Source organism: Phalacrocorax aristotelis, chromosome 7 (assembly GCF_949628215.1).
Source record: "Phalacrocorax aristotelis chromosome 7, bGulAri2.1, whole genome shotgun sequence".
In the NCBI taxonomy this organism is placed as follows: domain Eukaryota; kingdom Metazoa; phylum Chordata; class Aves; order Suliformes; family Phalacrocoracidae; genus Phalacrocorax; species Phalacrocorax aristotelis.
The window spans coordinates 53822049-53835935 of record NC_134282.1 but is presented as its reverse complement, the minus strand read 5'-3'; the positions used below and the strand labels follow the sequence as shown (position 1 = coordinate 53835935).

The following is a 13887-nucleotide window of genomic DNA, read 5'->3' as shown; positions in this document are numbered from 1 at the left end:
ATCCTTCCTACCTCATTTTCTCTCTCAACAAGGTATCTAGAACAGAGAATAGCCACATAACGAGCAAACTTCTAGCAAGAAAACTACATGTGAACCACATGTGGCCACCCAATAATTCAAGAAAAGTCAGTTTTTCAAACTCTGAAGAGCTATTGTCTGTCACGCCACAACAGGGAAAAGAAATTATAGGTCTGACTACTTATAGAGCAGGTAAATGTACACTAAAGCCTAATTTATTCCTAACTGTACAGATGCATTAAAAATTGGAATTCTTTATTGCATGCAATAATATGACATAGAATTAATATTCAAAATTGATCTGTCTTAATATGTGATGTAAAGTGCCAAAATACATTTTTATTATAGAAAAGAAGTCAGTAGCTGGATTTTTAAAAAAATAATTAAAAAAATAATTAAAAAAACCCCACTTCTCTTATGTCGCTTGTCCAAACCCAGGTGAAAATACCAGCAGTCAGAAGTTCATCTCCCTTTTCAAAAACCTTACTATGTCAGTCAGTGCTCAAGCTAGTTCCCACCAAGGCAGACTCGGGATCCTAGGTCAGTCAAGTTAATGAGACATGGATGATTTCTTTGGCTGCTACTCACGACACTAAAGCATCAGTAAGACTGTCAAGAATCACACTGATTTCATTCCAAGTACCAGCGCAGCTTGGAAAGAGAGCAACGGGGCGGCAGCAGTGCCAAACACTGAATGCGTATCCTGGGGAAGACATCTAAAAGAGGCATGGGGACAAAGAAAGAGAAAGCAGGAAGCTCAGTTTTTCATATCAACCACAACGACCGGTTTCTTCCCACTATGTAAAAATGCAAAAAGATGATGGAATAATAGGAAAGGAAGCAGACCTTCCTGCTTTTCTTCAGCATTCAAAAGAGGATAAAGAAAAGAGTTTCAAATGACAACATGCAGCCAAAGACTGAAAAGATGAATCTTGGGCAAGGCCTAGGCTCCTGACAAAGCTGATCCTAACCCCACAATCCTACCTCACCCCTCAGAATTTGGGCTGCTCTGTCTTCCCATCTTCCAGTGCTGCCCACACCAGAAAATTGTATTTTTACATGTATTAACAGCATCATGTTACCTATAGGCTCAAAGACAAGCATGCAGTGCTTAAGAACCCATCAGCTCACAATGATTAATCCCAGGACAAAACATTGCGTTAGAAAGCTAAGAATAAATTCTCTATGCAATATTTTCCTGGCCCACATATAGCACAGACAAGGCCTATAGAAACAGTTCTTTCACAGTCACACTGGCGCATGTTAAGAAGAGATACTAAGGACGCTTGGTCAGCGGGAAGAGAGGTATTTCATTTCGAAGTGCCATCAATCTGACAGTGTCCCCCTCCCCACCACCTCATCCTTCATGCACTGTATTTTTCTTATAACGAAAGTAAGACTGATTTCAATTAATATATTCACACAATAACCCCTGCCCTGCATGGAAACAAACTGCTTGATGGAATGAAGGTTTTTATAAGCCAAGTTTCAGCCACACCTATGATTTAAAATACATTAAAACTATTGCAAGTAAACTCCAAAAACGATACTGCATTTAACTTGGCTTCAGCCACATGAACAACCAGAACTGAAAGAGCTGCCTAAGAAAACTTTGATAGCAAAGTTAAAACTTCCATGGAAATCCTGACCAAGTAAAAACAGAAAGTGTGCAGTGTTTCTGCAGTACTGACTGTAGATACAAACATTCCCTTACTTTTCCTACCCTGCGGCGAGCTGCCTCCCCCCAAACTCCCACCCCACTCACGGGGCAGAGGGAGGATGCTGCTCCAGTCACTGCTCCTTTTCATCTTCACTACCAAACTATTGCCCCACCTCATTAACCGCACTCATCCAAATCCCACTCTGAATAGGAATTTGCATATATACAAGCCTTTTGCAGCTCATTAATGTCATCTGAATGACTCTTGCACGTTCATGAATTTATACTTTGCCTTTCCCTTTTTACACATATGGGCCAAAGGCGGGGGGAAGTTATTTAGGATCTCATCACAAAATGAAGCATTTCTGGGCGTCGGCCGAGCATTTTAGTATGAAGTGTCTTCACCCTTTTGCCTCCCAATATACTCACTAGATAACATACAGCTTCTACTTCCAGGTAAGGGTGTTGTAAGCATCATATTCCTTCACAACCTGGCTCAGCCTCTATGTCAAAAGCAAAGGACAGTCTAGTATTGGGGAAAAAATAAAAATAGAGGCCTCAAGACGTCAGTCACGCACAGGCCCGAGGAACGAAGGAGTCAATGCAGTTAGTCAACCAATATTTAGCTCAAGCCCTTTACTAAGCTATGTGAATGTACTCAAAGAACAAAGGCACATTTTTAAAAAACTTTTCTAGTTAAGGGAACATGGGAAACAAGTTTCAACACATCTCTGCTTCCCCTTAAAACAGCTTGGCACCACCTCAGAATTCTACATATGTTTGAGAACAACAGAATAGTACAGGTCAAAGGAAAACTATGAAAAACCACTCTGTGCACACAAGCTGGGTATTCTTACAGCATTAATAATGTTGTTTAAAAAAAAAAAAAGAACACACAAAAATCACAAACCAGGCCATAGATCCTTAGCTTGCTATTCAAAGTTCTTCTATTACTAATGTGTCCAAGTTGTTCCAAGACCAAACAATGGAGGAAGGTCACCGTGGAGTTCTGCAAGGGCCTACGCTGGCACATGTAGCTTAACCTATTCGTTAACGACCTAGAAAATGAAGTGATCAGTGGGCTGACAAAGTTGCTGGCAACATGACATGGTTGTGAGGATGAAGGCAAACAGAAGAATCACTGAAAGACCTCAGGGACAGAGTAATTCAAGCGATGCCTATGGGGGAAGGCAGACCAGACGGACCTTGCTTTACATATAAAGTGATGGGCTCTGGAATGACCTTTACCACAATAGAGCAAGCTCCTGGGCCCAAGATAAACACACGCATGAAAACATCAGCTCAGTAGCAGTCAAACACAAAAATCATTGTTAGAAATCATTAGAAAGGGAAGGGAGAGCAAATGAGAAATCATTATGCACTATATAAATCCCTGTTTCACCCAGATCTCAAAGTGTGGGTGGTTTTGGTGGTCTCATCTTAAATAAAAAAAAGATACATTAGAAGTGGAAATGTTCACAGAAGGATGACAGAAGTCCAGCATGACTCCCCTAACTAAATAGCAAAAGCGAAGCCTTTTCAACCAAAGAAACAGAGAACATGGGGACAGATGTGATAGCCATCTAGAAAACCATAAAGAGCACAAGGAGAGTGGGCAGGGATCAGCTGTTCAGTCTCTTTCGTTACACAATACAGGGACCAGTGGATGAAGCCGGCTGGAACCAGGCTCAAAACAACACGAGAAGGGTCCTCACACAGCAAGCAGCAGAACAACAGAAATACCTACCAAAACACTGTGAACAGTAGTAGTTTATATAGGTTCAAGAGAAACCTGGACAGGCGCTTGGAAAAATAGATTTACTATGGCTTGTCCTGCTAGCAGCCCCATCGGGTCCAGAGGACTGAGCTGAAAACAGCTGGAGACCAGGAGATAATGGCAGGGAGGCAACAGTTATTTCTCATACTTTGTCCTGTTTTCGCTTTTCCCCATGGACACATTTCTGGAAGCTGTGGGAGACAATACCAGGCCAGATGGACCCTTGGTCTGAAGCGGTACAGCTACTTATACATTATTAAGATTAAGATTATAATGCATGTTTATTTTTAGACATTTCCTCAGAAACCCAAGTGACATTGTCAAGGGCCCCTAATAAAAGTGTTACTTCTCAACTGAAAGAGGCAAATTTTAACACCAAAGTAGAAATTAACCAAATGAAAACCTCTGTGTCCACCCTTTAGAAAAATATTATTTAAAATACTTGTAATTCAAACTGACAACAGTTCTGATACTTGATTAAAAAAAATTGAAGCCCTGCCATCAAGTGGCCTCAGCAGAGTCACTGATGAGATCCTGCTAAGTCAACACGGAACCTATGAGAAAGAAGGGCTTTGTTTCTGCACCGCTGCTGAAGTTTCTACATTTTTCATTTTGGTGCAATATATTTATAGGTGCACTAACAACTCCATGGATCGCCTGAGCAGAGCTGTCTCTAACAGATTTTTCAATAAGCTGAAAATCTACACAAATACTTGGACTGTTTCAAAGGCTCTTATTTTGCACCAGGGAAACAAGATACAACATCTGCACAAAAGTGAGATCATTTTGTCAAGGGAGTCTCAAGAAACAATATGAGGAACAAATGTAGCCGAAAACATTCTCATCCACACAACTTTTTACAACACACTCCTGCAGCTCAGGTTACAGACTCTACCTGAACCGAACACATTATCCCTATTGTATTTGGCCTCTGCTTTCAAAAAAATAAATAAATAATAGTGAGCTGCACCTATGCTAAATTGCCAAGCAAAACTATATTCACTGCTATTTCCATCCCATATTCTATTTTGCATGTGAACTATCATGTTTTCAGTTGAAAAGCTGAACAGAGCAGCCTTATTAAGTCCAGACCCTGCTCTACAAAGAGAGCAGAAGGAACATCTTGGAGAAGACTGTACACAAGGGTAAGCAAGAAAGTTCAGCTCTGTATGATTCTCGACCAACTGTCCTACTTCAAGGGACAGTAAATTTCTTCCTGCATCTGGACAGCAAAAGTATGCTATGTGCTTACACAGCAAACAAGCTGAGATGCCTTTCTTAAGAATGAAGATATACTTTCTCAGGAGGAAGCTCTGGCACTGTCACATGCAAAACAAAGCTGGAGGAACCTTGCATGGTCTGCCACCCTGATCAGACCACAAATACACAGAAGGACCAAGATCAGACCAGACCACTGAAGTAACTCTCAGATTACCAGTTGTTCTGCAGGGATACACAGAGTCAGTTTTAATCCCAGAAGCAACTAGGGATAAATTATTTTGCTAAGATCTGCCTTTTGGCTCAGCTGCCAATCTGCTCCCCTTTGCGAGCCTCAAGAACCGAGCCGCAGCATCAAGCAAATACATGGTCAAGAGGGCCAAGGCTGAAATTGTATGGACCTAAGACACCCTACTGCAAATCATACCCCCTGAAAATGTTGCAGATCCTACAGCTGCTCAATAATGAGTCGTACAGTGTGGAAAGGTAAAGCCACAATATTGGCTGGCAGCCTGAACATGTGCCCAGTGGAAGAACCACTGTGAATACAAACCCCTACAGCTTCAACGTAAAATTCTAGCGTACCTAAAGCGCTCTACAGTTTTATACTCTGTCATCTGTTCGGAAGAGAACCGGGTTTTTTTCCCCAGTATAAATCTATCTTAGAAAACCAGGCCTCTAATCTCAGCCCTGCTCAAAGATTATGACTTAACTCCTGCCCAACACAAATTCTTGAGAACTTTCATCAGGTATGTTTGCACACTCGAATGGCTGTGGCCACAAAAGATGCATCTTCAGGAAGCGAAGGCAGTGCTGCAATCAAGCAGTAAGGAGCCTGAGCTCAGTTTTCCATTTGCTTTATAACCATCTATTTAATGGGAGGGGAGGAAAGAGTGGGAGAGCTTGGCATACCAAATTTCAAAATGGACAAGAGTCCTATGGAGCCTCCTGGTGAAGAGATGCCTACCTGTTGCCTGTCATCTGTCATCATCTCCCCTCAGAAGGGTCACTGCTTTTGAAAGCTAATTGTTTTGAAGCAAACATCACCTTTCCAGTGGTACCAGTGGACAGTCTCAGGAACGACTTTTGCACATTTCTGAGGATGTTAACGATTTAGTAATCCATCTGCACCAACAGAAATCCACAGGAGTAAAAACTCCTCAAGAATAAAATCTGTGGCATGGAATCATCTGCCCAAATCCCATCCCCAAACAAGCTGCTGGTGTCTTATGTCAAAGATGTGAGGTACAGCAAGGCAATCTGGCAAGAAGCTGGAAGAACAGGGCTTATTCAGCCTGGTGAAGAGAAGGCTTTGGAGGTACCTAGTGGCAACCTTCCAACCTGTAAAGGAGGTCATCAAGAAAACAGAGCTATGATCTTCCCAGAGGTACACAGCAGAAGGTGGTGAGACAATAGGCACAAGCTGCAATAAGAGATTCGAATACACTATAAACACGCAAGGCATAAGGAAGAAAATATCTACAGAGATAACGGGATGCTTCACAGTTTTGGAAAAGGTGTTGGCTGTGTGTCAGCCCCAAAGCAGGGCAGAGACTGAAACTCTCCCTTTCTTACTCCCTCCTGCTGTTAGACATACTTCTAGGATGGAAACTGGGAACTGAAGCATTACCTACAGCCCATGCAGTCCTGGCAGAAGCAGAGAGGAGGCAGAGCTCACAGATATTTATTATCACGTATCCAGAAAGCTCATTACCATTTCCTAAACAAAACAAGGGAAGTTCACTACAGAGCTATCTTCAGTGATGCACATAAAGGGAATAATGTTTTTCTTTCTGTCCTCCATGCTAAATAAACTTCAGCATACCCACAGAGCCTTTGCTCTGCTGCAGAGCCTAGGGCCCTATCCTTACCAAGCAATGGCTTTATAAGGCTCCTTTTCCTTCTCCATTAATTATCATGCCATTTCTTATATAAATCTCTTGTATATCATCTCCCAGAGACATAAAGGTCAAGCTTAGGTTGACCTTCGGCCTAATTGTATACTAGCTTTTCATTTCTTTGTTTCACATATTCTAGACAAGCCCCATAATACCCACCTTCTGCTAATTCCTACTCTCCCCTAGTCTTTGAACACAATACTTGCTTACAGAGATCTCTGGTATCCCCCCAGTATATGCTAAGGGACAGAATATAACAGCAGAGACAAGGTAATACATCTACAGCCATCCCTAATCCCAACAGGAGAATAAGATTAAGCAAATTGCTGACAAACTCCTGGATCAATAACAGCTGCAACAGACGCAGGAGTCTCAGCAAAACAATCAGAAAAGAAATGACAATAGAAAGGTCTGTGCCACAGCACACAGAGAACAATAACAATGTTATCTGGTTCAGTTTGGTCCTGGATGCTATTGAAAATTTGGAAGATCAGGACAAGGTTAGATAAACTAACACCTCCTGTCCCCATCCTCAATTCCACATACTCTCATTTTCAAAGGTTTAACATCATCTACTTTTTATTGTAGCCCCAAAGCTTCTAATTTACTTTGAAACAGCCACATTTTACGCCAGTGACTAGTTGTTCAAAATGGCGTTGATACCACTGAGTAAAATTACAGAAATAAGCACCCTTTTGTAAGCTACTGGAGCAACTTCCTTCTTCTCCTCACCCCCCCCTTAACTAGCAAAAGAATCGACTTTTAAGGCAGGCATTTATTTTCATGAACACTCTACCCATTGAAGGTACTACATGCAATTTTTGCATCATAAAATCCAATCATCTTAATTTTTAGAAGCCCAAACCAACACTCCTAGCTTTTATTGGTTTACACAGAGCTGGAATAGCGACAGAGCAATGAGACAATCAATACCTGAGCTTGATCAAGAGGATTCTGAAATCTAGCTGCCTGAGCATGTGTCACAGCAGTCACCCAAAGGATACGTTTCCCCTTTTCTCCCTGCTTAAGAACAGGATGAACATTTCTCTGTGATTCTTGCAGGCACATTTGTGTGCTAACCAGAGGTTCCTCCTTTCAGGGCCCAGCACAAGCTGAGGCAGCTGGACTGCAAAAGACACACAAGGTATATACTGACAAGTTTTTAATGTAAAAACCATGTTTGCATTCTTCACTGAAATCATGGCTTTCAGAAGGATTTTACTACTTCTTATGGAGGGCAATAAAGTGGAGTCTTCCATTAGAAGGGCACCCGTACCATCTTTCATCAAAGCAAAAGTTTCTGAAGTGGAAGCACAGCAGCAAAAGTAAACAGACATTTCTGAGACAACTTAAGGTTTGTAGGTACAACTCTTTCCTCGCGGAGCCAAGGGGCCAAACACCAAAATCACCACATAAGAGGAGAGCTGCAAGAGATCCAACCCATTTCCCAGCCACAAATCCTCTGCGACACTGGGTGATCCCAAGGCCCCACAAAGTAACCCTTTCAAGATGCTGATTCACAGCAAGAAAGGTGATGTCGCTTCAAATTCAATGGCTCCAGCAGAGACCAATGAACCCCACCAGCCGACTAACCCCGGGGTTCAGCTCTGAACTCACTCATAAGCATTACTACAATCAACAAGGATTACAAGAGTCACTTCAGAGAAATACAGCAGCTAGGCACTCACAGGATCGGAAAGGGCTGGGGGTATCTCAGAACAATTACAGGGAGCACTCAAGTCTCAAGTGTTTGGAAGTTCTGTTTTGTTTTTCACTATAACGGCACTAAAGAGAAAAATGATCAGATGTTGACTTCTGCATCAACAGATTACAGGAACTAAAATCCACTGTGCCAAACACATCAGTGACAAGTCTGCACTTATCTTTGTGGATCAGAGTATAAGCCATACCAGTCATATACATCCCTAGGAATAACTTCAGCCTCTGAAGGTATCTTAACTGTCAACACCCAGCTTCATGGGATGCTTTTAAATATTTGTCTGTGTGTCCGAACCATAAACAGTCTTATCAATGGCCAAGCAGTCCTGATCCCTTCCCCTCCCTAGGGTAACACTTTTCTCTTGTTCTCACAGAATAAAGCTAAATAAGATGCATCTTCTACCCACTCCTTAGCTTCTAAGCCTTTTAATTGTAAGTTCTAAATACCTTTATAACCAAAACAGAAGTAAACTTTAAATCCATGAAAAACACCTACTATGAACAACTGGTTCTTATACCTGCCTTCCTTCTCACAAGTGGCAACGAATAAGAATTTTACTTCCACAGGCCTACAAATACTTCCAGGATGGCCCCTAATGTTTGTGATGGGTTTATACTAGAAGTGTGTGACACTATATTTATGTGTACACAATATGCAATCTGGTTTTTATTGGCAATAAAGAAGTGTTATGGATTGGGGCTTTGACAGTTAAGCAGCGATGCACCGCTGCCAATTTTATTCATCTGGTATCTGCAATTCCAGTGCTGAGGACCAAAAGCTCAAGGAGGATACCTGGACCAAAATACAGTTGAAAATACAATTATAATGACATACACCAAATTAGAGGCATGAAAATAACGTAATCCATGGACTCAGATAACAATGAAAAGTGGATTATATTGACTTTAATCACAGAAACACACAACCCCAGCAACTTATAAAAGGATTAAGCAAAAAAGCTCATAATACAGAAGAGTAAAATTCTAATGGAACACTGAAATAGGTAGCTTATGCTTATTAGCACTGACGATGCAATTTAACACAACTGCGTTTCCATACCAGAAATCCATTTGTCTCTATTATCACCACCACCTGAAAGCCATGCTACTAGCCTCTCCCCCTCAAAAAACTGCTTCACTGTATTTAGGGGAGGGGTATTTCCCAGCTGAATATTTTTACATAATTTGTTTTCATCACCATTGTGTGGAAACGCTATTATGAATTTTCATTCAAACTCTTGGCTCACTTTTTTTTTTTTTAAAGTATAAATTGTGTCTAACAAGAAACACACCAGGGATCTCTTCAATCCCCAAAGGCACTTTCTTTAAAGGAGAGAGAACAAAGGAGAAAACCTCCCAGCATGTGCTTTCCAAACCAGCTTCTTAGGACAGTATCAAGAATGACAATACTAGAACATAAGCTTTTCTTTTTCATTCTTTGATCCATGTATAATTGAATTGATTATTGCAAACTGTGTAATGATTTCCAAAAGACTTGAGTAGAAGGCAAAGATCACAACAATCTAATAACCAATTTAAAGAGATGTAAGAAATATTGAAGATTTAATCACTCAAGTATACTCCTTCCAATTAGAAAGAGCTTTAAATAGCTTACCTTGAGATAAATTAGAGTCTGTATGCAATTACACAGGAATAGTAATTAAGATCAGGAAAATTCACATATGCCTCAGCCTATAGAGTTAGGGAGGTAATCTACAGGAGGACAGACTTTTCAGTTACCTTGTTTCATCAATAAAAATAAAAACATACTGGTTTGACTTATCCAAACCTTCCAGAGTACCAAAGAATTCAGTCACCTTACAAGTCTGAGATCTGCAAACTATGTTTGATCTTACCTGATTTTGTTTTTCCCCAGTAGGACCGACATTCTCAAATGGGGCAAGAGACTGAAATGCTCTCGATCGCAGTAAGAAAAAAACATTACAGGAAACACTGTTTCATGATTTAGAACTCAGTGAAAAATTATGGCAAGTAAGAATGACCACTGTTTTTCTGGAGGAAGAACTTTAATTTTACTTTGTGCATTTGGCGATAACTACCCATCATATCGCATTTACAGGCGTGTGCATTACCCACATGCAACCCCATGGTTCTTTACATCAGAAGGCAAGAAAGTTTTATAAACTTCACTAAGTTTTCCTGACACACTTTAACTGGCAAGGCAAGTGAGTTACTGTACAACTGTTACATTTGATTTTAGGTTTTCAAGGTCACTAAATCTGAAATCAATGCCTTTCACTAATTAATCCAAAGAGAAACATGAAAAGATTTTACCTAAGAAAATTAAAATAATGAAAGGAATTCACCATTCATTCTTCAACCAGCAGAGCCTTAATCACAAACCCTCCCTTAGTTACGTCTCCTTTCAACTTTCAAAAAAGAAATAATCTAAAAGCACAGCTTCTGGGGACATACTCCTGCTTAAAAATACCCACTGCACCCAGCTACGATCCAACAGCTTTCCATTAGCCACGTTTTCCCAAGGAACATTCACCTCATCCAGTACCTAATAACCGAGCTGTACTACTTTGGAAAAACTGGGATGTGACAGCTACAACTCTAAGCAGAAAATTCATGCCCCCTTGTCTTTCCCTCTCCTTCCTGACATAGGACAAACCCACACACCTCTTTGTGCAGTCTAGAGAAAAAGAAAAATGTATTGAAGTCCTCAAAGTATGAATTTATGAACTTTTTTTTTCTTATGTAAGCTGACAAGCCCCTGTAGGTACCAAAAAAAAATACCCGAACAACTTTTCACAGAATGCAGTGCTACCCTCCTACAGCCCCAGCTTGCAAGTACCACTACATTTCCTAAGCAGCAAAGTGAAATTGAAAATAAACTAGCCAGTTTGACATTCACCCTTCAGATCCCTGAGGTAGCAACAGTTATTTAAAAAATGAAATCCTAATTTCTCCCTACTGGTTCTCAAGAAGCTGGTTTCAGAAACAGATCAATAAAGAGGTCCAGGATGACAAGCCGAGACACACACACACTTCTGCAAAAGCTCCACCTGTAAAGCTGCAGAGAAAGAGAAAAGGAGAGGCCTCCACGCTACATGCGCACAGACCAACGGCACTGCAACACATGTATATGTACCCAGAGCCCGGGGGCTCTGCGATGGATAAGAGAGGCTTCAGGTTTCAGAGCTCCTAAAAATCAATAAATTGTCAACTTTCATAGTAAAATCATGCCTTACAGCACTGTCCCTTGACTGCCATCCTGCCATCTTAACGCACGTCAATAAAAAAAGCAACTTTATTCCTTAGCTCTTGCCTCTTCACTCCATTTGAGTCGGTCTTGTTTATAAAGGCATCACACAAACCTAAGCAGCTACTGTGCAGCAAAAACTCCTACGGAGAATCAGTTAACAACACACACTACGCCATTTGCCATACTAAGATTAACAAAAGTTTAACAGTGGAATCACATCTTGACCCTTTATCTCATTACATGGGAAGCACTATTTTAAAAAAAAAAAAAAAAAAAAAGGCTTGGGGGCAACACAGCTCGAGCAATATACGCTGCAAGATACCCAAAAACCCCGCAAGAACAGATTTAAAGAAGGATCTATTTGTCCTGACCTGGCAGGCACAGACCCCCAAGAGTTGGAACACGCACAAGATTTTGTACTTTACAGCCTGACAGCTCTTTAAATGTCTAAAAATGAAAGCGCAAGGAGCCTTTGATACACAGAAAACTGAGACATACTGAAACTCTAGGGAAAGACAAAAATATTTCCCTAGTCATGCTTTACGTATTCTGTAGTTTATGTTACACATTCAATATACTTCTGATTTGTGTCTTTCACTGTATTAACTTTAAAGTAGGAGACAGAAGCCCTCCTGATGAATAACGACCCTATGACAACTGCAAGGAAATTCTCAAACTTTTAAAAACACTTGCCGGGTGTGCAAGGCAAAGTTCGCACCCCGACACACCTTGCTAAAGCAATTGGAAAGTTTTTGGGGATCTGTTTTGCTGGATTTTTTTTGTTTGTTTGTGGGGTGCACAGTACGGATACCCCGCCACCCACTATTCTACCGTTACTATTCCTCAAAATCGCTGACGGGACAAGCTACGCGGAGTTGCTCCCTCTCCTCCACCCCGGGCGAGTCCCGCCTCACCCCCCCGCAACCCAGCGGGACCCCCCGGCCCGGCTTCACCCACTCGGGGAAGCTGTAACTTCGCTCGAGGGTGCTTTAGAGCACCAGGTTTCGATGCGTTTCGCAGGATGACAGGGACAGCCGCAAGCTTCATGTCTTGTAACTCTTCAACATCTGCTTCTGACGGCCTTTATTTACCGGGGTGAGAGCTGGGCGAGGCAAGCGGGGCTCCCCCGGCCGTCCTCCCCCCCCCGCCCCGGCGCCGGGCGGCGAGGGCGCTCGTTCGGAGCCGGCCGCCTGTCAACGGCGGGCAGAGCCCTTCCTCAGGGCTCCCTCCCCGCCCGGCGCTGCCGGCGGAGTCCCCTGGAAACTTTGCGGGGAGCCCGAGGAACCGTCCCCCCGCCTCAGGGGCGGCCGAACCGCGCTGCCCAGCGCCGGCAACTCCCGGGGGCTCCCCCGGCCGCCGCCCTCACCCCAGCGCCGGCCCGGCCCAAGCCCAACCACCCCCTCCGCCGGCGCTGAGGGGAGCCCTCCCCGCTGCCGCCCCGCGGGGCTGCCCCGGCGGAGAGCGGCCGGGCGAGAGGCGAGGGGAGGACAGCTCCCCTCCCCGCCCCGCTCCGTCCCTCAGCCCCCGCTGCCGGCGGGGCGCCGACCGCAGCCACCCCGGCGAGGCAGCGCCGCAGAAGGCCGCGGAGGCGCCGGCAGCGGCTCGGCTCGCCCCCGACACCGGGGGAAGCACAGCCCCGGCGGCCCGGAGAGCGACAGCGAGGGGCATCGCGAAGGGAATTGAAGCTGCGCTTTACCTTTAGTTCCGCACTGTCCGCCATCTTGCAACTCCGGGCGCAGGCGCAGTGAACCCCGCCGGGACACCGCCCCCCCGCCGCCCCCCCGCCGGCACGCAGCGCGCAGCGTTTGAATCGCGGCGCCATTTTGTCCCTCCTCTGCGCTCCCCGTCGGGCGGGGAGTCTCCGCTGGGGAGCCGTCCCGCAGGGTTCCTGCCCCGGGGTTGCGGGCAGCCTCGGGCGGGAGGATCCTTCCTGAGGACAGCCTGTCACCGCAGCCCTGCCTGGAAAGTTTCCCCCACCACCACCACCCATGACAGCGCGGCCCCCTCGGTCCCGCCTTCCCCGCCAGCTCGCTCCGTGAGGGGAACGGGGAGCTATGGGGAGAGCGGGCGGCGTTCCTCGGAGCCCGCGCACCGGCTCTCCTCAGCCGCGCCGGGCAGAGCCCCCGGGGTGCCGGGTGGCCCTCTGGAATAGGATCACCAAGAGGGAAAGAGGTGGATACGCAATTTATTATCAATAATAAATTGATTAAAACTCGGATTCGCAACTCCGCTTCTTGCGACTTAATCCGCATCTCTGAGTGCCTTAGGAGCGAAGCAGCAGGGGCGGGGGGCCCTCAGCGGGCGCCGGGGCTCCCCCGGCGGGAGCGGGGCGAGGGCGGTGCGGGTGGCCGGGCTCCGGCTCCGC

General features: G+C 44.4%; 1 protein-coding gene across 2 annotated transcripts in view; it reads right to left on the bottom strand.

Moving 5' to 3' along the window:
* The window catches only part of PIAS1 (protein inhibitor of activated STAT 1), a 64996-nt gene extending 51616 nt beyond the window's left edge, over positions 1–13380 (bottom strand). The window contains exon 1 of one of the 2 annotated variants that reach the window (XM_075100782.1): positions 13219–13380. In XM_075100782.1, the coding sequence (XP_074956883.1) occupies positions 13219–13344 (126 nt within the window). In that variant the 5' untranslated portion in view covers positions 13345–13380. The remainder of the gene's footprint in view (positions 1–13218) is intronic. The other variant, XM_075100783.1, reaches the window with a different exon arrangement.
* Between the last annotated feature and the right edge of the window lie 507 nt (positions 13381–13887).